This window comes from Taudactylus pleione, unplaced genomic scaffold (genome assembly GCF_031769625.1).
Source record: "Taudactylus pleione unplaced genomic scaffold, aTauple2 ptg000555l, whole genome shotgun sequence".
Classification (NCBI taxonomy): Eukaryota; Metazoa; Chordata; class Amphibia; order Anura; family Myobatrachidae; genus Taudactylus; species Taudactylus pleione.
The window spans coordinates 1,527,503-1,553,685 of NW_028284957.1; the positions used below are offsets into that span (position 1 = coordinate 1,527,503).

Genomic DNA, 26,183 nt, shown 5'->3' on the forward strand with positions numbered 1-26,183 from the left:
GGAGGGGGGAGGTTAGGGTTAGGAGGGCAAGGGGGGCAGAACAAGGGAGAACTCTGTTCACCCTAAGTGGTTGATATTGCGAGGAAGGGCTAATGAGAGCACCTAAGTGAGAGGTTCATATTACAGTATGATGACATTAGAACAGAAGAGTAACCTCTGCGCCACAATGTTTAGCAACCAGGATTTTTGTTTATAGACTGTGCGCGGTCACATGACCCCATCGCCATTCGCTCTGCTGTCACCCCAGTGCAGGTATAGTGTTCCCACCAGGTTGTCTTGGCAAGGTGCCGCGCCCTGCTAGATTTGTACCTGATGAGATTCCGCTTGCCCAGTTCTTGAATGCTAAATTGGGACATTAATTATATTAGTGTATAAAGATAGCAGAATACATCAACTTTATCAGCATGACCCAAATTGTGCCCTTCAAATGTAAAATGTGCCCTCCTCGGTGGTCAGCACCCTGCTATGAAAAATCCTAGAGTGAACCCTATGGGTGCATGTTCATTCTATCCTGGGAGTTTAAAAGGGAATTAAGGATTATTCTCCTTACCAGTGACCTTTCTACCACTGTGGTCTCTACCTGTGCTTCCTGGATTTGGATCAGTCTAGTACTAATTATTTTGACTTGAGCTTTGGTTATTTGACTGTGGTTGTTTGCTGCCTGTCCTGACCTCTGACATTTTTGGGGGCTTTCTCTACTTGTCTTAACTACTTACCTTGGGATTGATTTCCTCAATTGCTTTGTGGTTTCTGTTTCAACCGTTACTTTATCTGTTTCATACTGGGAAATATTTTATTATACTCTGTTGTTGTTATTATTATCTTGACAAAGGAAGATTGATTATATTATATGATGCAATGATATGTTGCATATTTACTATCGGTCTACTTTATTTATACAGTGCTGCAGAACCACCTTCCAGTGAGTTCCATTACCAACAGTTAGAACCCTCTGATTATATTATATATCTCAGGTTATCCTAGAGTGTCCTATATTTATATTGACTAATCGCATTCTGCACATATTACATAATTTTGCTTAATACATTTGGGGGTTGTCATTAGACCTTATTAGTGGCCTGTTTAGTATCACAATAATACCAGTCTGTGGTTAAGACCTTACTATCTACACTGAATGCCCTGGTGACATCCAAGTACCAGTAAGCAGAAATATCTTTAACACTCCGTTGCTCACCTCACTTGGACTAACACCAGTGCTCGCGTCGTATCTGTGAGATACATGTATCCAATACTGAAGATATTTATTACACATAGCTCTAATCATTTTGGAAAGGGTAGAAAACAACATCAAATGCATTTTTAAGATCATATGTTTAAAAAATGACTTGTAAAAAAAAATAATAAAACACTCAAATATAAAATGAAAGAAAAATAAACTAGCGGAGTGTTAAGGGAAATTGGCTGTTCTAGGTGACTATCTGGATTCTGGTTGTAGAAGAATTTACAACATTCACATTGTTATTTATAACAGCCTGTTGACTCTGAATGATCACATGAAATTAGTATGAGGATCTAAGGCCCACAGGACACTAAATTACTCATGGTAACAGTTACCTGTTTGCTCGGTGTAGGACAGGGGTAGGCAATGTTTGTCATCCCTGCTGCTGTGGAACTGCACATCCCAGCATGACGGGTCACAGTTTTAGCATGCCCCAACAGCAAAACTGTGATGGGGCATGCTGGGGTGTGTAGTGCCACATCTGCTTGAGTTGCCACATGCTGCCTACCCCTGGCCTAGAACATGTTAGACTACTGTTAGCGAATATTTCTCTGGTTGCTATGGGGTTAAATCAAATGTGCACAATGTTATTAAATTAACTTTGTGCTCAGTGGTTATTAAATGTGGATTAGAGCAATTATGCAGTTTACACGTTTACAATTACAAAGATTTATTTATATGTTGTGAAATTTGAGTTGGAGATTCTCACGGCATGACACATACTATATTCAAGAGCTATAGGAAACATATACTCAACCTTCTTCAAAATGGACAAATAGAACTCTTAAAATTAAGATTGCCCTAATTTCCCACTACTTCTATGACTTTCCCACTATTTCTATGACTTTCCCACTATTTCTATGACTTTCCCACTATTTCTATGACTTTCCCCACTACTTCTATGACTTTCCCCACTACTTCTATGACTTTCCCCACTACTTCTATGACTTTCCCACTACTTCTGGCTTTCCCACTTCTTCTGGCTTTCCCACTACTTCTGGCTTTCCCACTACTTCTATGACTTTCCCACTACTTCTATGACTTTCCCACTACTTCTATGACTTTCCCACTACTTCTACGACTTTCCCACTACTTCTACGACTTTCCCACTACTTCTACGGCTTTCCCACTACTTCTGGCTTTCCCACTACTTCTACGGCTTTCCCACTTCTTCTACGGCTTTCCCACTTCTTCTACGGCTTTCCCATTACTTTTCATGCCTTCTTTAAAACATAATTCAATCAAGCAGTGTTTTAGGAGAATAATGGAGAGGGTAATCTTCGAGTTAGAATATCCAGAACATAGAAGTGACTGGGCACATTTACAATACAGCCAACAATTGGTCGCACAGTGCTATTGCTGTGGCATTTACTAACATAGAACACCAAATAAACTCCTCTTTATCATTCTTACTAATCTAAATAATAGCAATTCACTACATTTGTACGGAGGGCTTTCTGCCCCATTTCCTAATGTGGTGTAATTGATGGATGCAGGAATAAGCCTCTGGGAACGCCGTGCAAAGAGGAGCAAAGACGCCAGAGAAGACTTGAAACGCGTAAGTGCTATTAATGCAAATACCCCGGACTGTCCCAGTCACCTGCTGCACTGACCTACCACCTGCTATCTCGCTATCTGCTCTGGTCTGACCCACAGCTGCAATTAGCACGGAGCCCATTGCTGGCTCATCCGCACGGGACCTTGTCAGCTCCCCTTCCCCGGGTTGAGCTGCTCTGCACGCAGCCTCAGCAACGCAGCCACAGCCCGCTCATCGTCCCTGAATACAGGGAGAATAATATTTGGAGCTGTGTCTCCCACGCTGACTGATAAGAGCTGTCGCACGGAGATCCAAGCTCCCTACAAACAGATCAGAGCTTTCCATCGTGACAAGGTGCATTAGACCGCTCACCACATTAAAGGCAACCTTGGCTGGCATTGTTTTTACCATCTACCACTCAGGGAGGACATTCCATCTACTAACCCTCCAACTTCGGTGGCAAGTATACCATCATTTCTAGCAGTTACTGGACAGATAAAGTCACCCAATAGCTGGTCGGGGGACATTGTCTGTGCAGGTCATTGGACCATGTATTATTTGAGCTATACTGTATACTATTTATGACACGTGTGCAATTTCAGGGGCACATGTCAATTTTATTCTGCTATTTTAATAAATACATTTTATTTTTAGATAACGAGCCTTGTTTCATATCAATTCTATTCACCCCCTGACTCACTGGCTGCCTTTATATTTACATTGTTTTTTCTGTATCTTGGGACTGACTATCCCATCCAGCCGTGTTGCATCAGGGTGTGTCAATTAACTCATCAAGCACCTGGGTATTTTCTTTCTATTTTACAAAGAGGAGCAAATGACAAGTCCTGACTAAATTGTTTGCAGTCACATAGGTAACATAAACAATACAAATAAGTGAATTTATATATTATAGACTGTTATGTCACTTAAGATATGAAAGGAACTATATGATGTTCTGTGCTCCAATTATGTGCAGTGTAACTAATTTCCTTGGTGCGGACTGGATAGCCCGTAACTCGCTGACATTACCTAATGTAAACTCCAGCGAATTCTAGAAATAGGCTGACGCCAGAAGAGCGTTTCTTAGTACTGATGGATTTTTCATGCACGCAGACGACATTGGAGCGTGAAGGAACAAGCATCATTTTTCACTTCTAACTTTTTTTTTCTTCAAATAAAGGCACAGAATCGCCATGATAATGCCAAAATCGGCATTTCAGGGGAATTTGGTTGTCTCTCATGTTAGATTTTCATAAAGGGAACCCACGTCAACTCGATTTTGATAAGAGCTGTGCTTTGCAGTGTGGGGACTTGCGGGTTTATGACCCTGGAGTACCTCCTGGGCATGTGCGAGCCGCGGCTGATCCTGGGAGGGACCCTATTGGATTCCTCCCGAAAAGTAACCCACAAGCTTCTAATAGGCAACGCCATCTATTGATGGCAATGCCTATCGACTCCTTGAGCTTGTAGAGTATGGAAAATGCGGTCAACCCCCCACAAACAGCATTTTCGGAGGCTTGACCCCCTACTAATGCACATGAAGTCCTTTGATTTAAAATGTCCAGGTATAGTCAGTTCAGGTAGTGCAGCTGAATCACGGCTCCAAGCCACGGAGCGATAGATTCTGGAGCAGGCCCCTCAGCCATAACATTAAAACCACTTGTCTATTGCGTGGGTGCCTCTCGTGTTGCCGAAAGAGCCCTGACCTATTGAGGGCGAAGTATTGTTTTCAGAAGACCTCTGAAGGTGTCCTGTGGTATCTGGCACCAAGGGAGGATTTCAATTAAGTGTGAGCGTATGAAGCTGCACACTTGTGATGGGGATGCAGTAAGGAAGCCGACGGTCGAAATGCCGACTACCGGCTTCCCGACTGTCTAATCCCAGCAGGGGTCTAATGACAGGCGTCGAAATCCCGACGCCTTTCATTTTGCCTACGCCGGGAGCCTGACATACCAATCGATGGTAAGGGGGGCGCGGACTGGTTTAGGCACCCCCGGGAGGAGGTTAGGGTTAGGTGCCCCCCCCACTTCCCCCGGGAGACTTAGGTTTAGGCTGCGGGGAAGGGGTTTAGGTTAGGTTTAGGCACTTACAGGGGGGGTTAGGGTCAGGCTCCCCTAAGGGAAGGTTAGGGGGGGGGGTTAGTATAGGAAATAATTAAAATACTTACCTGTCGGGATTAGAACCTGATTAGACATGCGTCCGGTGGTATTCCATACCGATCCCCTGTGATGCACGGTGTGTTGTGACACCTTTCTATCATAGCCAGCATTAACTTTTTCAGCAATTTGTGCTACAGTAGCTATTCTGTGGGATAGGACCAAATAATCTAGCCTTCACTGCCCATGCGCCCAAACTTAGGGCTGCATCCTGCAAGGATCGTAGTTGCAAAGCTGCACGCAGGCTATAGATATGATGTATGCACTCAGGCTATATATATGATGTATGCACGCAGGCTATAGATATATGATGTATGCACGCAGGCTATAGATATATGATGTATGCACGCAGGCTATAGATATATGATGTATGCACGCAGGCTATAGATATATGATGTATGCACGCAGGCTATAGATATATGATGTATGCACGCAGGCTATAGATATATGATGTATGCACGCAGGCTATAGATATATGATGTATGCACGCAGGCTATAGATATATGATGTATGCACGCAGGCTATAGATATGATGTATGCACGCAGGCTATAGATATGATGTATGCACGCAGGCTATAGATATGATGTATGCACGCAGGCTATAGATATGATGTATGCACGCAGGCTATAGATATGATGTATGCACGCAGGCTATAGATATGATGTATGCACGCAGGCTATAGATATGATGTATGCACGCAGGCTGTAGATATGATGTATGCACGCAGGCTGTAGATATGATGTATGCACGCAGGCTGTAGATATGATGTATGCACGCAGGCTGTAGATATGATGTATGCACGCAGGCTGTAGATATGATGTATGCACGCAGGCTGTAGATATGATGTATGCACGCAGGCTGTAGATATGATGTATGCACGCAGGCTGTAGATATGATGTATGCACGCAGGCTGTAGATATGATGTATGCACGCAGGCTATAGATATGTATGCACGCAGGCTATAGATATGATGTATGCACGCAGGCTATAGATATGATGTATGCACGCAGGCTATAGATATGATGTATGCACGCAGGCAATAGATATGATGTTTGCACGCACGCAGGCAATAGATATGATGTTTGCACGCACGCAGGCAATAGATATGATGTTTGCACGCACGCAGGCAATAGATATGATGTTTGCACGCACGCAGGCTATAGATATGATGTTTGCACGCACGCAGGCTATAGATATGATGTTTGCACGCACGCAGGCTATAGATATGATGTACGCACGCAGGCTATAGATATGATGTATGCACGCACGCAGGCTATAGATATGATGTACGCACGCAGGCTATAGATATATGATGTATGCACGCACGCAGGTTATAGATATATGATGTATGCACGCACGCAGGTTATAGATATATGATGTATGCACGCACGCAGGTTATAGATATGATGTATGCATGCAGGCAGTTTTGCAGTTGCGATCCTTGCAGATATGGTAATGCAGCAAGAGGCATCACGCCTCCTGTGCATTACTTATCTGAGCTGCTTTGTCCAGCGCAGCATTGATCTCCGTACCATCGGCCGGCTGCGGTGACCTGTGGGCTCCCATAGCTGGTTGCCGCAGTTTAGAGGAAGATGCCAGGAAATCTCTGCCAGCCGACGAAGATCCTGGCTTCTTCCCTCCCCCGCAACAGCGGCGACATGCCTCCGTTTTGGCAAGACGGAGGGCATAGCCGTCCCTTCCCTGCCGCAAACGGCAGCAGACTGTCAATCACCAACAGTCTGCGAACAAGTTAGCAGGACCCATTCTGCACACTCACAGAATGGGTCCTGCCCCTGCGCAGATACTCAAACATCGGGAATCTGCGTTCAGCTGTGCACTGCTGAATAAGGCCCTTTAATCTCTACATCCACGGACACAAGTAACTGCAGAACTACACTAGGCATAGAACCTTTTATTCCAAAGTTATGTAAGAAAACTTATTTTCCCCTAGTCTGAAAAGTATCTCTCTCTAATCCTTTAAGAGGAGATCCTAGTCTCTGCTGACCACCCTGGCACTCAGTTGTTGGCATCTGTGTCCGACTCGAGCCCCACACATGCAGTAACAGCTCTCTTCCCTGCCGTGTGTACAAGTATGCGGTGAGACGCGGCCTGCGCTGGGCCTCACCCCACAATGCTATGCCTGTTCACATGTGCCCCAGCTGTTGGCCTAACTTCCCCCCTTACTGTGTGTGTCCGCCAGGCCTGGCCGGGACTCCCGACACGTGCTCTTAACTCTTACTACGTGCTGCAAAGCCGACCCTTCTGTACTGTACGACATGCAGCTGAGCGCTAATAATCACACACAGGAGTCTAGCGTCTGCTGATCTTTTGCCTTCTAAGCTCCGGAGGAATATTAACTTTTAAATCATGTAAGAATTGACAGTTCTGTTTACGCAGAGCTTTAAGCCGCGTACTGATTACTATTGCTCATTGACATTATGGGGGGAGGGGAGTAAACCACCAGCCTATACTAGGCACAGGGGACACTATGCGACGGGAAACCTCCGGGATGCTTTAATGAAGACTAGTTGCTACTTATCATTCCTCCAGGTACCTGTGACGGAGAAACCAGAGACGTGACTGGTTCCTTATGAATTGATAACCTACTTGCATAAAGAGCTTCATCCGCCTTTGTTTAGGTGACACAATGTAACAAGTCCTTCCACACCTGCATGTTGCTTGCTGCCTCCATGGAATGTGCTCAGACCTGACTCCCTACCCAGATTTGCCAACTCATCCTTTTAATAGCTCGGATAATTTATCCAGGTTCTGGGGCTGTCTCGTTGGGATCATGTCTGCATCTCAACTGGCCCCAGCAGCCAGTAACATAACCTGCGTGATCCTTAATATAGGGATGCGTTACCCACGGTGTAGGCCCCAATCCTTGGTTGTGGGCAGGCGCATCAGGGATGTGCTCTAGATATAAATGGATGTTCCTAAAAAGGTTAAAATGTGTCCGTTCAGCAGAGGAACAAAAACAAGATTATTTTCCTACTTTTCTGCTAAGAGCTGCAAGTTTTTCGGAAGTAATGTCAGCAGACTGTTCGGCCTGGTGTCACCTCTTCCTGTGCCCTCTCAGCTTCATCAGAGACCAGTGGCTCTCATAACCACCACGCTGCTGGTCTGATCTGTTGTAGGAAGCAGCACAGTCACACAATGATGGATACATGGCTTTCAGGCCAGGTGTGTGACTACATCCAGCGGTCTGGGTTACATGGGCAGCGGGAATGGGTTATTACTTCTCGCTGCCACCAATCAGCTTTTTCTCTAATCCCCAAAATAATCGTAGTGTTTGCAGAAAATAATTTATCCGATTGGCATACTGCCACCCAGTCCCCCATATACAGGCTGTGCTTATTATGTATATCACATTTACTATCGTCGTTCTTACCAACTAGTATCTGGTTGTGCCATTGAAGGGGAAATAAGTATCCTGGACTAGCACAACAGGAGCCGGAGATGGTGTTTAAACACTTTGTAACAACATTGTGTGCGGTTACTTTATTGGATGCCTGTAAAAAATATTCCAGAATCATAAAGAACAGGGGCAGTGACATGATGTGAGGAGGGGAAAGGAGGCAGCAGGAAGCCACAGACTGAGAGTTATACAGTGAGAGCTGCAGGCCCCTCAGCAGCACAGAGTATATCAGGAGATGAGTGATGTGTTAGTGATGGCAGGGCTGTATGTGACAGGGGCAGTGACATGATGTGAGGAGGGGAAAGGAGGCAGCAGGAAGCCACAGATTGAGTGTTTACTGTATATAGTGGGAGGGGCAGGGTCCCCAGCAGCACAGAGTATATCAGGAGATGAGTGATATGTTAGTGAGGACAGGGCTGCATGTGACAGGGGCAGTGACATGATGTGAGGAGGGGAAAGGAGGCAGCAGGAAGCCACAGATTGAGTGTTTACTGTATATAGTGGGAGGGGCAGGGTCCCCAGCAGCACAGAGTATATCAGGAGATGAGTGATATGTTAGTGAGGGCAGCACTGTATGTGACGGGCAGTGACATGATGTGAGGAGGGGAATGGAGGCAGCAGGAAGTCACAGACTGAGAGTTATATAGTGGAAGGAGCAGGGTGCCCAGCAGCACAGAGTATGTCAGGAGATGAGTGATGTGTTAGTGAGGACAGGGCTGCATGTGACAGGGGCAGTGACATGATGTGAGGAGGGGAAAGGAGGCAGCGGGATGTCACAGACTGAGAGTTATATAGTGAGAGCTGCAGGTTCCTCAGCAGTGCAGAGTATATCAGGAGATGAGTGATGTGTTAGTAGGGACAGTGACATGATGTGAGGACAGGAATGGGGGCAGCAGGAAGTCACAGACTGAGAGTAATATAGTGGGAGGGGCAGGGTCCCCAGCAGCACAGAGTATATCAGGAGATGAGTGATATGTTAGTGAGGGCAGCACTGTATGTGACAGGGGCAGTGACATGATGTGAGGTGGGGAATGGAGGCAGCAGGAAGCAACAGACTGAGCGTTATATAGTGAGAGCTGCAGGTCCCTCAGCAGCACAGAGTATTTCATGAGATGAGCTGCTAAGCATGCTTTATATGATCTACAGATCGCACAGAGATGTTACTGTATGCAAAAGAATGTGAGGTTTATTGAATGGTATTATATTTGAATTAGAGTTATTAATCGTTTTATGGAGGATATGCAATTTTCACATAGCTAGCGCCCTGGCGGGGGTCGAACCCATAGCAGAAGTGCATTCTGGTCATGTTCAGTGATTATGTTGGTATACAGAGCTGGTGATGGGATAGGATGGCAGCTATGGCTTTGGTGATTAGTAAATACAAATCTGTACTGGTGACTCCTGGACCTGCAGAGCCTTCATTCACTGTGCGGTTCTACATTATTGTTACTGGGATATGACTGGGGGCCGGTAATGTTAACACGTGGCTTTTCCCATTGTAAAGATTGCCGCGATTGCAAGTGTGAGACCAAAACCACTTGTATACGCGGTGAAGCGATGAAGCTGCCATGTCTGACGGATAGCAGAACACTTCTCTTTACTAAATGGTGTAATACTTTGTTTTATCAAACATCCTATTTAATCCCTGAAACCCCTATATAGTAAGATAATTGGACATTATCTCCAGCAATTTATGTACCCATATGCTGGATCTGTGTGTAACTAATAATCCAATTATTTGCCTTGTTCTGCGAGAAGACGACCTATACATTTGTTAAAGGGCCGGGGGTCTGACTTGAAGTGTCGTGGTGCCTGAGAACGCCGCCTCGGTGTGACGTTCATTACCATACATATAATAGCAGCACAGACATCGGGGGTCAGCTGCGGACATGGGCCTACAGCTGTCGGCGCGGCTCTTACACGGCCATTGTTGCTAGCCCCTGTGGCTAGTTCATTTATGCTGTTTCACGAGACACAATGACAACAGAGGGTGTCCTGGGTGAATCTCTGCTGACAGAGGGCCGCATTGTTCCCCTCTCCGGTTCACAGCCCTTTCCTGACACTACATGTATAAAGACACGCTATAGTGTAACAGGCAGGACAATGAACAGGTCCCACCTCTCACAATCTGCGCTCTTATACAAAGGAACAGCTTGCAGTATGGGAATCACTAATACCCAGATAGGACGGGGGGATCCCATGTCCTATTGTGACAGCGGGGAATCGGGCACAGTGATTGTGACACACACAGAAAAGCCACACGATCTTGTCCCGACAGCGCTGAATTTGCACCCATGCCCCCTCTATACATGACCTATTTTTCCTCTTTGGGATCCGCTGTGTGAGTACACACCTCTGCGCTAGTTTGCCTGCGGTGCATTTTACCACATTGTGATCTGCTCAGTGGTTTGTTATATTCCGCTATTTGTCTAGATGTTATATATTTAGTTGCAAGCATCATAAAATATCTGTCCGTCCTTACGCATTATATATAAATGGACCCTAGCACGAAAACTTTTTTTTTTTTTTTTCGTATGGGGAATGACCACTTTTACAAAATGAAAATTTCCAGATCGCAATCTGTTGTCTCCAACGTCCGCTGTGTTTGTACAGGACCTGCTGTGTGACACTTTACGATGTATGTGTGTTCTGTGTAATCATATTACTGGGGCCCAGAGTAAGGGGTCTATTTACTAAGCCTTGGATGGAGATAAAGTTACCAACCAACCAGCTCCTAACTGTCATTTTTTTAAACATAGCCTGGGAAATGGCATTTAGGAGCTGATTGGCTGGTACTTTTATATCCATTCACTTTATCACCAGCCAAGGCTTAGTAAATAGACCACAAAGTACCAACCAATCAGCTCCTAACGGTCACAGTTACAGGCTGTGTTTGAAAAATGACAGGAGCTGATTGGTTGGTACTTTATCTCTCTAAGAGGCTTAGTACATAGACATAGTGGTGATCTTCGCTATACACTATCCGTTAGCGGTAATATGTATATCCTATGGTGGAAAGTGAGAAGCCATTCAAACTGAAGGGAAAAAAGCCCAGAGCTGCAGATCATAGAAACCTTTACTCAGACAAACTGATTATCCTTTAAGAATACTTGATAAAAGGAGTTTAAATAGATAAAATAACAGATATATGTATACTTATCTTTGACATGTTGTTCACCGGATCTGCCGCCATCATTCCTGGACCTTAAGGTGCGTATCCACTACACGAGTGTAGAACGACTGTACGATTACAACATCGCCTGCACGTTCAGGCGATGACAAATGGCGATAGTGACCAGCGGGAGTGCGCATCGCTGGTCGTTCCGGCATAATTACTGCACAATTAATGAACGATAACAATGCCGTAATCGTTCATTTTAATTGTGTAGTGGATATGCGCCTTCACAGTCCCAGACCCCTCTTCAACCACCTCTTCCCACGTGACCTGTTTGAAACAAGCTAAATGGGTATCGTTGCCCCTCCCACCTAAACGTCTCACTTATCTAAATGAGAAATATATGTGGGAGGGGCAATGACAACTGTATGCCTTATTTTTAACAAGAAGCAGCAAGTGTTTGGCATGGGACCTATAGACTTATTGTAGAGTGCAATTTATACATAGAATGGAGTTTGTTAGAGGTAACTAAACTTTTTAGTTTTTAATTTTATCCCATAAAAAAACTAAATTGGTCCCATTTGTCCCTCTGATGTATTCATAGCTGTGTGGCGACATCACAGTGTGGAGAACTGCCTTCTGTATGATCGGTCTGTGGCTACGTTTGCAGGTCCCACTGTAAGAGGTCAATTCAGCGAGGTGCGATGTGCCATTACAACGGCATGGAAACGCTAGCGGTGGCACATCAACTCTCCCCGGGCTCGATGGGGCAGCAAATGAAACTCAGAGAGTCCTGGGCTGCCGTAAGTGCCACGTGTGTGTATTTACTCCCCAAGGCGGGCCGGCTCTCCCCTAATCGACCCCTAAATCTGAGACATTGGAAAGATCACTCATTTTAACCTCTCTGTATTCCTCACAAAAACACTGCTCAGCGTAGCCTCATTTAGGGGTCTATTTACTAAGCTGTGTTAGGAGATAAAGTGTACAGTGATAAAGTACCAGCCAATCAGCTCCTAACTGCCATTTTTCAAGCACAGCCGCTGACATGGCAGTTAGGAGCTGATTGGCTGGTACTTTATCACTGTTCACTTTATCTCCTGACACAGCTTAGTAAATAGACCCTTTATTGTCTAACATGAATCTTGAGAGTGAGCAAATATCCACAGGGCACTTTCCTAGTTGTGGTGTCATATTGGACCTGACCCCAGTGTGCCACGACACACTACGACACCCACACTTTCCCCCTGACCCTCCCCTTCGCGATCTCCAGATGGTTTTAAATAAAATAAAAAAGTAATCGGGTATGGCTATGCCTGTGACCTAGGCTCGTGGCCTGAAAATACTGGATGAGTGCAAAATTAATTGAGGGCTATGCCAAGAAGATGATTCAGGTTTAATGGCCCATTTGGTATTACAAATATTAATACCAGGGAATGTTTGGGTGACAGCGGAAAGCAGCTCCGTTCTCTGGAGTTAAAGGAACAAATATAATTGCATGTATCTGATAAGCCCATAAGGTCACAAGTCTGCTCGCTGCACGCATATGAGGAACTTATAGGAGAACTGGACTGGCTGATTTTGTTCGCTGCCCCATAGGGTACAGGGTGAGTTGGGGGCGAGATGTGGCAAAGCTGCCAGCGTTTCCATACTCTTGCAAAGGAACTTCACCCCACTCACGCCTCTTAGTTGTTCGATATGTCCCGATTTGTCTCATGCTAGGCGCACACCTGACTTTTCCATTATTACAGCAACAAAATGATCTTGAGAACATCCGATTCCTAGTGCGCATCCGTTCCATCCATCCTGTCCTAGCGCCCTCGCAAAGGTGACATTTTTAAATGAACCGTCAGCAGAGATGTCAGGCAGACGATTGGAAACTCATAGGTGCTATAAAATGTGCCCAATGTTGGCTCATCGTTTTTGGAGACATGTCGCTTAGCAGGTCAAATCCAATCGTCTGATCCCACTGGTTTTGGAGTGATAATCGGCCCCGGGTACCGTGTAGGGCTAGCTAATAAGTGCCCCCCCCCCCCACAGCTGTTGTAGAACTACACATCCCCAGCATGGCCTGCCAAAGATTTGCTATTTGACCATGCTAATGTTGAAGGGCATTCTGGGATCTCTAGTTCAACAACAGCTGGAGGGCCGTTTATAGCCCACCCTTGGCCGTACACGCTGAGATTATCAGACCGAGCAGCTGATCAGCCCAACTATTGCATAGTGTGTACCTAGGTTTACAGTTCTTTTCCCGGTATATCGGCTGGTGACATTGCCAGCTTGCGGTCCTATAACTATAATATCCTATTGTTACATGTACGGCCAACTTAATAATTACATTTACTTCTTGATTAATGCTTCTTATTGATGGGAGTGGGGCAGAAGGAAGACCCCCCTGGGCCATACTTGTTTACATGTGAGGGCTGGCGGGAAGGGTGAGAATTCTGCTGCCCGTTACATGAACCGCGCAATCTCATACTAGCGCAGTGTAACAAACATGGCTTCAGGAAAGGAGAAAGAAATCATTCCTGTTATAACTCCTTATGGCTCCCTCTTCATTTCTCCCTCATAGTTTGATATAACAGTATTAGATATACTTGGCCGCTGGTTAGAGTTGGTACCTGACAGGGAATATAAAATGGACGCCATGAGCATTGGTCCACCAAAAGTTGCCCGGCTTGTAAGCCACCGATCAGCATTTTTTTGTCCGCAGAGGGCCTAATTCGGCGGTTGCAGCGACATGGGTGGCAATGTTCAGATGGAGATTTTGCGCCTACATGTGGGTGCAATATCCAGTGGTGCGTCTTAATAGACACAGTGACAGATTAGCACCACAGCTGGTGGGCGTCACAGTATGAAGACCATTGACTGCAGCATTAGCGTAAAGTGGCACACGCACTCATGGCTGAATCATGGCCCAGAATGAAGGAATGACCTGTAGCCAATCAGAGAACAGTATGTCAGGAGATGTGTGGTGACCTTGTGTGAGGCATGACTTGTCCTTGTGGTGGAAGAGGGGTGCTTATGGGTGATGGGGGCAGTGCCATGATGTCAGGTGGAGATCTCAGTCTAAAGCAAAGTTCATACATCTAGGTTATTTACAAGACGCTCTTGTATTAGAAAGTGCAACTTGCCTTCATTGTTGACTAATCTTTGCTTCAAGAGCTAGCAATCTAATTGAGGGGGTGGTCATCAGAATAGCATCTGTAGTAACAGACATAACAGAAGAGTGTTATAATACAGGGTGTATTGGAAAACAAGCTGAGAGACGCTGGTTCCCCAGGCAGGGAGCTGTCTGAGCTTGTTCATCAGGTACAGATACTGTTTATTAATCGTGTTATAGAACAGCCATGAAGCTGTACCCTGGGCTCATCAGGGCTGGATGAAAGCTATACCTGTCCTTCTGCATACCAGGAGTGTGACGCTGAGCTGTGCTGGGTGATTACACAGGGCTTCCTATGGTACGCTCCTGGCCAACCTCTGGCTCTCCAGTTATTGTGATACTACAAGTCCCAGGACGCCTTGCCAGAATTTTGCTATTAGGGAATGCTAAAACTGTGGCAGGGCATTCTGGGACTTGTAGTTTCACAACAGCTGGAAAGCCACAGTTTTGCCAGGCCTGTACCTAATACATAGTCTCTTGTTTCCTAGTGGTTTTCTATGTGTTACATTTTATTTACGGCTTAAATTGGAAAAATGGATGCTGACGTGGGGTTTACCTGTACACAGAGGGTAGCTTCAGGGCAGATGCCATATATTAGGAAGTGTGTATACACAACAGTTATAGGCACGACAGGCGTTATGTTTAGAAAATAGTCTTTTGATCTCTTTTGCAATTTTTTACTTTTGTATTGTGTCACCCTGTAACATTTTATGTTGTTACCCGTAGTGATGATATTGGTATTGCTGACCCTAGTTTGTCTTCTCCCCAGGAGCTGACACTCAGAGACGATGGCAAGCGGAGGCTGTATGAAAGTGACCAAATACTTCCTCTTCCTCTTTAACCTCCTGTTTTTTGTAAGTACTGGTTACACAGGGGGTTGTCATGTAAAAGGGGACGGGCACTGGGGTCCCCAGCGAAGTCTTCATTTTAGCAGTTTATCTGTTTGTGCCCTCTGGAGATAAAGTGCGTATCAGAGGTGACCCCAATATGAGGTCGCTGTATTTCAGAGGTCACCAAGCAGCTTCTGTGCTTCCCTCCCCCCACCCTTTTCCTACCCCTCTCTTATCAGGGTACCACGGCTGTCATCTCGCTTACTGTTTTCTTAATTACTATTTTTTTCAGCTTAATCCAAGTGTAGTCACATCCTGTAGATTTGTACCACTGAAACTAACAAGCATCCCCAGACACATCGGGGGGAGGGGGGAACCTTCAAACTCTGTGTACACAATCCTATTGCCTGGTGGGTTTGGTAATAAACATATACGTGCAAAAGATGGATAATGTCTACAGACTCCACATGGTAGACAGTCAAAAGGTCATCACACAAAAGGTCGACTGGTTCAAAGGTCGACATAAAAATAGTCGGTACATGTTTTGTCTTTCTAACCCTAATCTTTACCCTAACCCTCCCTTCTGGTCCTATCACTAACCATCGGGTAAGTGCCTAACCGTAACCATCCCTCCTAGTGCCTAAAGGTGGGTACACACTATAGCGATATATCTGCAGATGAGGGTCGTTCGTACACACTGAACGACCATCAACTGCATGCTGCAGCGGGTCGGGCCGGTAGGGGCATGGCCTAATAATGGGAGGTTTAGCCGCTCCCCCTTTAAAAAAAAAAAAACACATTCGCTTCGCGGCGCTGCGCGCTGGAAAGGGGGGCGCTGTGTCCTGCTCAGCCCGGCGTACAGCCAATGGGGGGCGCGAATAGCATGCTCGCTCCCCCCATAGGCATAGGAGACTGCTCCATCTGCTACTTTAGCAGCCTCGGACAGTCTCCCAGTGCACAGCAGCGTGTGCTGGGCTGCTGTGACCTAAGAGGGAGGGGGATCTGTGCCAGACCCGGGTAATTAGTCGTCCGTCCACCCCTCTCGGCACCCCTGTGTATGACGTCGTTCACAGACACATCATCTGTACACACTGGCCGATGGGAGCATGATATATTGGCCGATCAAGTGATCGGCTATTATATCGGGCAGTGTGTACCCAGCGTAACCCTAACCCTCCCTCCTAGTGCCTAGCCCTAACCCTCCCTCCTAGTGCCTAGCCCTAACCCTCCCTCCTAGTGCCTAGCCCTAACCCTCGCTCCTAGTGCCTAGCCCTAACCCTCCCTCCTAGTGCCTAGCCCTAACCCTCCCTCCTAGTGCCTAGCCCTAACCCTCCCTCCTAGTGCCTAGCCCTAACCCTCCCTCCCAGTGCCTAGCCCTAACCCTCCCTCCCAGTGCCTAGCCCTAACCCTCCCTCCCAGTGCCTAGCCCTAACCCGCCCTCCCAGTGCCTAGCCCTAACCCGCCCTCCCAGTGCCTAGCCCTAACCCGCCCTCCCAGTGCCTAGCCCTAACCCGCCCTCCCAGTGCCTAGCCCTAACCCGCCCTCCCAGTGCCTAGCCCTAACCCGCCCTCCCAGTGCCTAGCCCTAACCCGCCCTCCCAGTGCCTAGCCCTAACCCGCCCTCCCAGTGCCTAGCCCTAACCCGCCCTCCCAGTGCCTAGCCCTAACCCGCCCTCCCAGTGCCTAGCCCTAACCCGCCCTCCCAGTGCCTAGCCCTAACCCGCCCTCCCAGTGCCTAGCCCTAACCCGCCCTCCCAGTGCCTAGCCCTAACCCGCCCTCCCAGTGCCTAGCCCTAACCCGCCCTCCCTGTGCCTAGCCCTAACCCGCCCTCCCTGTGCCTAGCCCTAACCCTCCCTCCTAGTGCCTAGCCCTAGCCCTAACCCTCCCTCCTAGTGCCTAGCCCTCCCTCCTAGTGCCTAGCCCTAACCCTCGCTCCTAGTGCCTAGCCCTAACCCTCCCTCCTAGTGCCTAGTGGGTGCTTAGGGAGACCGACACCAAAATTTGCTGCTTCTTTGTTTCTAGTATACAGGGCACTTACTTGTTCACGTCTGAAAAAATAAATGATGCCCCCCTAGTAATCTGAACTTAATGTAAGGGCTAATTAAGGTCTACTTGATTGAATTTGCTAGCACGCAGGTTCTAGGGGCACATGGTGCCAAACACTTGTCTATCCGTTTGATAAGTGTTACAAAGCTATTTCCAAGACTCGGGGCTCCATCAGACTACCCTCAGGGCTTGTCCAAACAAAGAAAGTTTGGCGCAGTGTAAAAATCCTAGAACAACGTCTTTTGTATCAAGATTTATCTATTAACATGTATAATTATAGTGCCAGTATTTTCCATTGCACTTTACAATTGGGAACAAAACCGTATTAATATAAGACTGGGTAATAACAGACAGGGATAGGTCAGAGGGCCCTGCTCGCCAGCTTACACTCTATAGGGAAAGAGGCATTGATACCCAAGGATAGGTGCTGCCTATTGCATATTGGTCCAGGCAAACTGCAGAGATTTTCGGTGGGCTGTCTTATACAGTCACACAGCAATGTTGGCCTGGGATCAGCGGGATGTGAAAGTGAAGATATAGAACATATGTAACATTATGTAATGTTGTGGTTCAATTTGATGAGCTGCCTGAAGGGAATGGGTATGAAATACCGATCGTGGATAGGTAAGTATCCACTAACCTAACCCTCCTAACCCTAACCCTCCTTAGGGGTGCCTAACCCTAATTTCCCCCCCAAGTGCCTAACCCTAACCACCCCCTTCCCCGCTGCCTAAACGTAAGTCCCCCCGGGGTGCTGCCTAACCCTAACCCCCCCCCCCCCCCCTAGCCTAACCCTCCCGGGGGGTGCCTAACCCTAAGTCCCCCCCGGGAGCCCTAAACCTATCCCAAAGAAACACCCCCGCGGCTGTCCGCTCGCGGTGCCCGGCATCACTACGATCGTGATGCCCGGCGCTGGTCTCCCGGCGTCTGGGAAATGCGGGCGTCTATATCTAGACGCCCGGCATTTCACCCTTGCCGGGATAAGACAGTCGGGAAGCCGGCTGCCGGTATTTAGGCAGTCGCATTCCCGATTGCCTCCCGCCTGAAGATTTGGCTTTTCAGTGAATGCTTGATCTGGCAGTCTTTGGAAGCTACCAAAACCAGTTCTTATTAGACCTTCCCATCTTCCTCACCCAACATCCTATCCACAACTCTGGAACAAACTAAAGAGCAATTAACGTATAGCCAAACAAATCATGCATCACCCATTTAAAAAACAATGGATTTAAGTAGGTCGTTTATACCGGGCTTCCTTAAAAATTCTAGAGAACAATAGATACTACAGTTGCAATGGTTATAAAGCCTAAAACAACAGAAGTTGACCATCAACAAAATAACTACTTGAAAGACCACCAACGTAGTGCACACAATCACGTACCCCTGCGGTCTGCAGTACATTGGAAGAACAGTAAGACCACTTGCAACTAGAATTCTCGACACATGGCTAACAATCATAAACTCTTTAGGAAAGTTGGTTGAGCGCTAACTGTAGCAGCCAGAGAAAGGACTTCAGCCTCATAGGAATTGTTGTCCTAGAAGCACCATGATGAAAAGGTGACGTACTGAAACTCCCATCGGGATTGAAGACCGAAAAGACTTACAGATTGGAAACCATTGCACCAAATGGTCTAAATACGGATAGGAATGTGATGCTAAACAATGTATTGCCAATGCTTCCGACAGAACGCGTCCCAGCGCACCGGAGGCTGCAGATTTTCTACACACATCAGTGCACAGCATAGCACGGGAGGCCGTCTCAGACATTCAGTGGCACTAAATGACACTGTTGATTCGTTATAATTCTAACATTATCAGCTTTAGGAAACCACAGAAATGATTATTTCTCCATGGGATGTAAGCAAACTGAAATCACATCGCACGGTTGCACATTGTGCCCCAAACCGACACCAGGAGGTGCCTAAGTGCTTCTTGCAGCTAATAACGCAACAAAATTTTTATCCTACAAGGAGGGTTCAAAAGTATTTTAAGAAGGTTAAAACAACAACTTAGAAGGGGTCGGGTATGAAATCCTGGCGGCTGAACAGCCTCTGGGTAAAGTGCCGACGGCTGAAGCCCGAAAATGCATAATCCTGACTGAGCAGGTCCCATAACCCTAAGTCAGCCGTGGACTACGGGATCTAAGGAACGCTGGGCCTAATTCTGAGAGTTACGTAATACCCATGTTGAGATTGTTAGCACTGTGTACACACTGCGATTGTATTGCTATCATTCTAACACCGAAAATCCACTCTCAAAGTGTGACAGGAAGTCATCGTTTGGGGTGGTAACGGGGGTTGCTAGGCAAACGCAGGCGTCTCTGATCGTTTCAGCTCTGTTTCTTGGGGGTGCATAAGTTAGCCATTGCGATCTCCTGCGCAGGTCAGACTTGCCGCGTGGCTGCTCGATCGGCGGCGATTTTACTGATGCTTACTCTCTCGCACGTCGTCTGACGAGTATGAGAAGGCAGCAGTGGGCGTCCCTATGCTCGGCTAAGCTTTGGTTGACATTAGCATATTTTAGCAACTGCGATCTGTAAGAGATCTCAGTTTGATTGCGTTGGCGTAAATCCTGGAATCGGGCCCACTGAGTGTTGGTTGGGACCTCAGCCCCTTTTTCTTTGATCAGTGAAGAGTCTACCAGGCCGGAAACCAGCAGCCACTCTATCTACATCTGGTTCCCAGTTTTCCATTACTTTTCCTATTGACACAAAACAAATAACACACACAATAGTATATATATTCCAAGGTTCAATTACTGTTATTATTTTATTTCTTGTTTATAAGGCAAACAAATGAGCTGTGATAATTGTGCAGACAGACGTTACACATGAGTAGACAGATTACTTAGCAGGAGGTTTATTGCCTCACAATCTTAGCTGTAATAAAACATGATGACTGAGGAAGGATCTGTAGCAACAATTACCTATGGAGCTGCTCTGATACACGGGGCCCGGGACAATGCATTGAAGCAGAGTTGAACGTGCGCCTGTTTGCGGAGACTTTCTTTTGCGTTTTTGTGCGGCGCATGCCCCAGTGCCGAGCGTTCGCAGCTAAGGCCGTTGCAGAGTTGTACGCATTTCTAGCGCATCTTCGCTTGCAACTGAAGGGACTTAACTGGTGGCGAGATGGTCAAAAGGTCTACATTGTAATGGTTAGGGTGAGGCACTTGGAGGGACGGTTAGGGTGAGGCACTTGGAGGGACGGTTAGGGTGAGGCACTTGGAGGGACGGTTAGGGTGAGGCACTTGGAGGGACGGTTAGGGTGAGGCGCTTGGAGGGACGGTTAGGGTGAGGCGCTTGGAGGGACGGTTAGGGTGAGGCGCTTACTGGAGGGCTAGTCACTAGGAGAGAGGGTTAGGCACTTACCCTGACAGGTTTAGGCACCAGGAGGGAGCATTAGGAGCCAATAGGAGGGATAGGGTTAGGGTTGGGTAAGATTAGGGTTAAAAAAAAAAGTGTCGACCTTTTGTACCGGTCGACCTATGGTACCTGTCAATCTTTTGACTGTCTATCTACAGTAAATAGTGTAGATCTTTTAATCCACACCTGTAAACAATTACAGCCAACTTGCGTCCATCTTCCACTGTATTGCCCCTTCGTTAGTGCCTCATTATGCGTTTTGTCCTATCGCCATGTCCATGTAACCCCCCGCGTTCCTCTTTGGGATGTTAGCAGCGACATCGGAAGTTTGTCCTGGAAGCATATGAACAATCTGCTGAAGGTACAATCAGGGTGTGCAATTTAGAGTATTGATTTTAGATGAAGCAAATTTTCACATTCAGTGTGGAGGGCCTAATGCTCTAGAGCAGTTGTCTTCCACCTTGGCCCCTCCAACTGCTGTGGAACTAGACATCCCAGCATGCACTGCCACCTTTTTGATATAACAGCATGCTAAAACTATGGCAGTGCATGCTGGGATGTGTAGTTCCACAGCAGCCGGAGGGCCAAGGTTGAAGACCCCTGCTCTAGAAGGCGAACAGTGGACGAGTCCATTGGCCATTGTTACTTCCGGGGCTCCGTAGCCAGCAGGATTACATCCAGGAAGTCAGAACTCTAATGGAAACTTACCGCTCCTATGTAAACTGGGTGGAAACTTTTTACGTGAAGCATTTTTGTGAGCATTGCATTCTTATTATATGAACGCCATGTCATTGAGCTGCACATTCCCAGCTAGTTAGCAAGCTTATTCCATTGCTCAGCAATTGTACAGCTCAAATAAAACTGGATTTGACCCTGAAAGCTATGTACTTCCTCACACCTATTATTATACAAAGAGCTTATCGCCGGTTTCAAATCAGAATAATTTACCGATTGGCGCAGCTGAAATCTAATCGCAAATTACACGTCACCCCCTATTCTATGAGCAACTTGGGCAATTATTATTTATTTGTTTTTTTCCTCTGATTTGTTTTTCACTGAAATGTAACAAATTCTGTTATGTTGATTAATTGCAATAGGAACTTGCCACAGCCTCATGACAGCCGCTATCTCCGTGCTATGGCCCCCGCTTTGTCAGAATGAGGAAGAGAGAGCCTCCTGATGAATGGCTTCCTGTTTCTAAACATTGCACATGAAATCTCTGAAGAAATAATCCTTTTTCCTCCCCCCCCCCCCCTTGGATTGTGGCGTTTAGATGATGTCCCAGTCACTGGTATATAATATCCAGGCCTGGCGATATGGTCCATCCACTGCCCTGCGCCCCATCCGCTAAGCTGTAAGGAGTTAAGCGGAGCTTATTGTATATCTATTTAGACATTCCTGCTGTGCACACGTTGAACAGCTGCTGGTGCTGTGCAAAAATGCTCTGCTGGCTGCTGCGTCTATCTGGGGGGGGGGGGGGGGGTTTGGATATGAAGCAGCTGGTCCCCCCAACACTAGATCTGAGGGAGAGGCAGCTGGGAATTTGGGGAATGCGCCTCTTTTTTTTTTTTTTCTTTTTATATGATGGACTTTCTTCTGTTTTTATAACTCCCTCTCCCGTAACCCCTTCATTGCTGGTCTTTGCATCAGCCGCTTAATGGTGCGGTGACGCTGTTCTTTATTCGCTTGTAGCAGCGCTGTGTGTGTGTGTGTGTGTGTGTGTGTGTCTGTCTGTCTGTCTGTCTGTCTGTCTGTGTTGGGATTTGGACTCTTTGGCATAGCGCACTGACTTTCCTGGCAGCTAAGAGGGCTATCTTTAAATTAGTCTTTGTGGTGAGTCTGGGTTTCTCTCCCAAAAGTCAACACAGCACCGGACCAAAAAGAAGAAAGGAGAAAAAAAAAAATAAGAGAGAGATTCCTGCAAAGCATGCTGGGATTTTGGCCGCTTTCTCATCTATGCTCCAGTTGAGCGTTGGCAATCGCTATACTGTAAGGAGACGCTGTATAATCCGACTGTTGCAAAGTTTGTAAAATGTTCTGATTGCAGGAACGTGCTTCCTCCCCCCCAACCTCTCCCCACGCACTCCCGTGCCCCACAGCGAGATTCTGAGCACGCTCAGTGATGCCCGGTATTGGCTTTGCCGCGCTGGTAGAGGCGGGCACTAGCGGAGACTACTGTCCTCGCACCAGTACAAAACGTGCATGTTTTAAAGTATGGGCTCAGGCCAAGCTGTCTTCTAGGAAAGGAATACACGCTGGCGCTATATAAGTAAATGTCATGAATATATAATATTGTGACGCACTTTTTACGCTCCTTACACATGCCGGGCAAGAACACCCTTATCTGTTCTCTCTGAACATACGGTGCCATCCCAAGTGCCGGTGTCTCAGTCCGCAAACCCTTGCGCTTCCCTGGAAAACTGATTCACGAAAACACAGGCATAAATAACCGATGTACTGTAAACGGAGCATTTGCACTATCGATGTTTACATTCTACAGTTCAGTTTATACGGGCCAAGCGTCTTCATATGCATCAGTGGGTTGGGTACGGAATCCTGGCAGTCAGAATCTCAACGCGGGCATCCCGACAGGGTTAGGATGCCGATAGCTGTCGGTCAGTATCCTAACCCTCTTCCTCCCCCTAACCCTCTCTTCTTACCGCCTAAGCCTATCTCTTCCGCCCCCCCTTAGTGCCTAACCGTCTCCCTCCCCCTAACCCTCTCTTCTTACCGCCTAAACCTATCTCTCCCCCCCTTGGTGCCTAACCGTCCCCCTCTCCCTCCCCCTAACCCTCTCTTCTTACTGCCTAAACCTAACCCTCCCCCTTTGTGCCTATCTCAGTCCTCAAGGCTCCCCAACAGTACAGGTATTAGAGAGATCCATGATTGAGCGCAGGTGGATAAATCAAATTGACTGAGGTACTAATTGTCACCTGTGCTCAACCATGGATATCTCTAAAACCTGAACTGTTGGGGAGCCTTGAGGACTGCATTTGGGAACCTCTGGCCTAACCCTTAACCCTAAGCCAAGTACTTATCGTCGGGTTGCCGGCACCGGAATTCTGACTGGTGTCGGGATCCCAGCGCCGATACTCCAAGAGCAGGCGTACTGCACAGCAAAACCAGCGCAGCCCTTTCCACCACCACATACCTGAACCTACCTTTATGAGGTTTTATCAACAAATGTTATCATACGCAATGAGTTTTAAAACTCCCAACTGTCATTTTTTTTTAAACAGATGACAGTTGGGGAGTTATACACGACGAGTTTTGAAACTTCTTGCGTATGTTAAAACTTGTTGATAAATGAGCCCCGTAGGATGACCTGAAAGTACAATTTACTTTTAGTTACGTATTTTTGATGAATTCATCAATAAGAAAACATTTGGCTCGGGGCCGCCGTGAAACACACGCTGATACTCTAGGTTGGGTGGGTACCACTGCTGTAGTACAGAAAATCACGGTGAGTATACGGGTCCTTTAACACATATCCGGTATTCCCCACTCTCTGTTGCGTATCTCTATCATTACAACAGACTAATGACCGTTAGATCACAGCAGATTTAATATGCTTGTAGGGAAAGGGTCGTTTCCTGCCTCTCGGGGTTGTTTTGCACAGTGATATGGGAAAAACCCACAAAGCTATAACTTTCGCTGTCCCATTGCGAGTGGAAACCAGAGAACAGGAATTAGGTCTTGTGGCAGATATCAGATCGTGTTCCTGTGTGAACCCTAGGGAAGTCCCTGAGCAGGTTACAGTGTGGGACTGATGTAGGGTTAGCAGCAAATCCAGCTTAAGTGGGCAAATGAACGAGCCCCGATGTAAAGGGCACAGATGCAAATGTTTTTGCATACTGGGAAATAGGTAACACACAACGTCCAGGCTCTTTGGTTACGCTGCAATTTAGGGTATATTTGCTTACTCTCTCAGTATGTCCGGAAGATTCACAAACTTTTGGTGAGTCCCACAAACTCCCTGGAGTTCAGGTCTCCCTCCCACCCACTTCTGTTTGAAATGCGCATTATGGGGTAACCTATTCATCAGCTACTTGTGCGTCATACCAGGCTATCCTGAATCCAGGGGCAGCACAGTGGCATTACTTCCTCACAACGCTGAGGTCCGTTTAAGCTCCTGTCCAAGGCCCTATCTGTGCAGGGTTTGTATGTTCTCCTTGTGTGAGTTTCCTGCGGGCACACTAGTTTCCTCCCACACTCCAAAAACGTACTGGTAGGGTATTTGGCTTATGATAAAAAATAAACCCTGGGATGTGTATATTTATTTATTTATTACATTTCTTATATAGAGCAGCATATTCCGTTAAGCTTTACAATTGGAAACTTTAATAGAACAAATACTGTATGTGTGTGTGCGCTCGTATGGTAGGGAATCTAGACTGCAAGCTACAAGGGAACAAGGACTAATATGAATAAAATATTCTCTATACAGTGCTGTGGCAATATTTAAAGAATGATAATATATTGCACGGAAGCAGGTACAGATAGTGAATAGTAAACAATGTAAATAAAAAGGTTGAGGTTAGGGTTAGGCACTTGGGAGGGGAGGGTTAGGATTAGGCACTAGGGGGGAGGGTTAGGCACTAGGTGGACAGTTGGGCACTAGGGAGAGGGTTAGGGTTAAATTACAAAAAAAGTGTTGACCATTTGTGTGTCTACCTTTTAACCCTGTCGAACTTTTGTACCTGTCGACCTATTGACTGTCGACCTTTTACTATCAAACTTTTATACCACAATCAGACCAGACTCATCTGTCTAATTGAAAAAAAAAAATAACCCTGTTTATTAGGTTTTTTTTTGCTTTTATAATTGTTCATAACTGAGCAACAGATCTGCAGTCATTAATATGTATGGGAGCTGCAATATTGCTTGTTCTGTTTAGTGCTTGCAAACCCTGGCAGACTAGTGCCACCTGGTGGCCTTTTTTATCTGTAAACATGCCAGATGTCTGACTTAGCTATGTAACCAGTAACCGGTTTGTTTTTTTAATTATTATTCATGTGGTTGAACTAGGTGATCCGGTTGTTATTATCATCATCATTTATTCACATGGCGCCACAAGTGTTCCGCAGCGCCTTACAAAGTACATAAACTAATAAGTAACTAGCGATTTACAATACAATACAAAGCAAGTTATCTGCCAAGCTTCAGCCCCCTATGAGAGAGGAGCTATCTTGTTTCACTGCGCTGTTCTGTTGCTGTCGACTTGGGCTCACTGATGGCCCACTAACGTATTAATACGTTCCCTGATCCATGTGCCTATAGACGTTCTTGTTATGTACATATGTGTGATTATTATAGTGATAT

General features: G+C 46.5%; 1 protein-coding gene across 1 annotated transcript in view; it reads left to right on the forward strand.

The window, feature by feature from the left end:
• The window catches only part of CD82 (CD82 molecule), a 67,387-nt gene that overhangs the window by 24,691 nt on the left and 16,513 nt on the right, over positions 1 to 26,183 (forward strand). The window contains exon 2 of the mRNA XM_088452632.1: positions 15,397 to 15,481. Coding sequence (XP_088308758.1) covers positions 15,416 to 15,481 — 66 coding nt within the window. The 5' untranslated portion in view covers positions 15,397 to 15,415. The remainder of the gene's footprint in view (positions 1 to 15,396; positions 15,482 to 26,183) is intronic.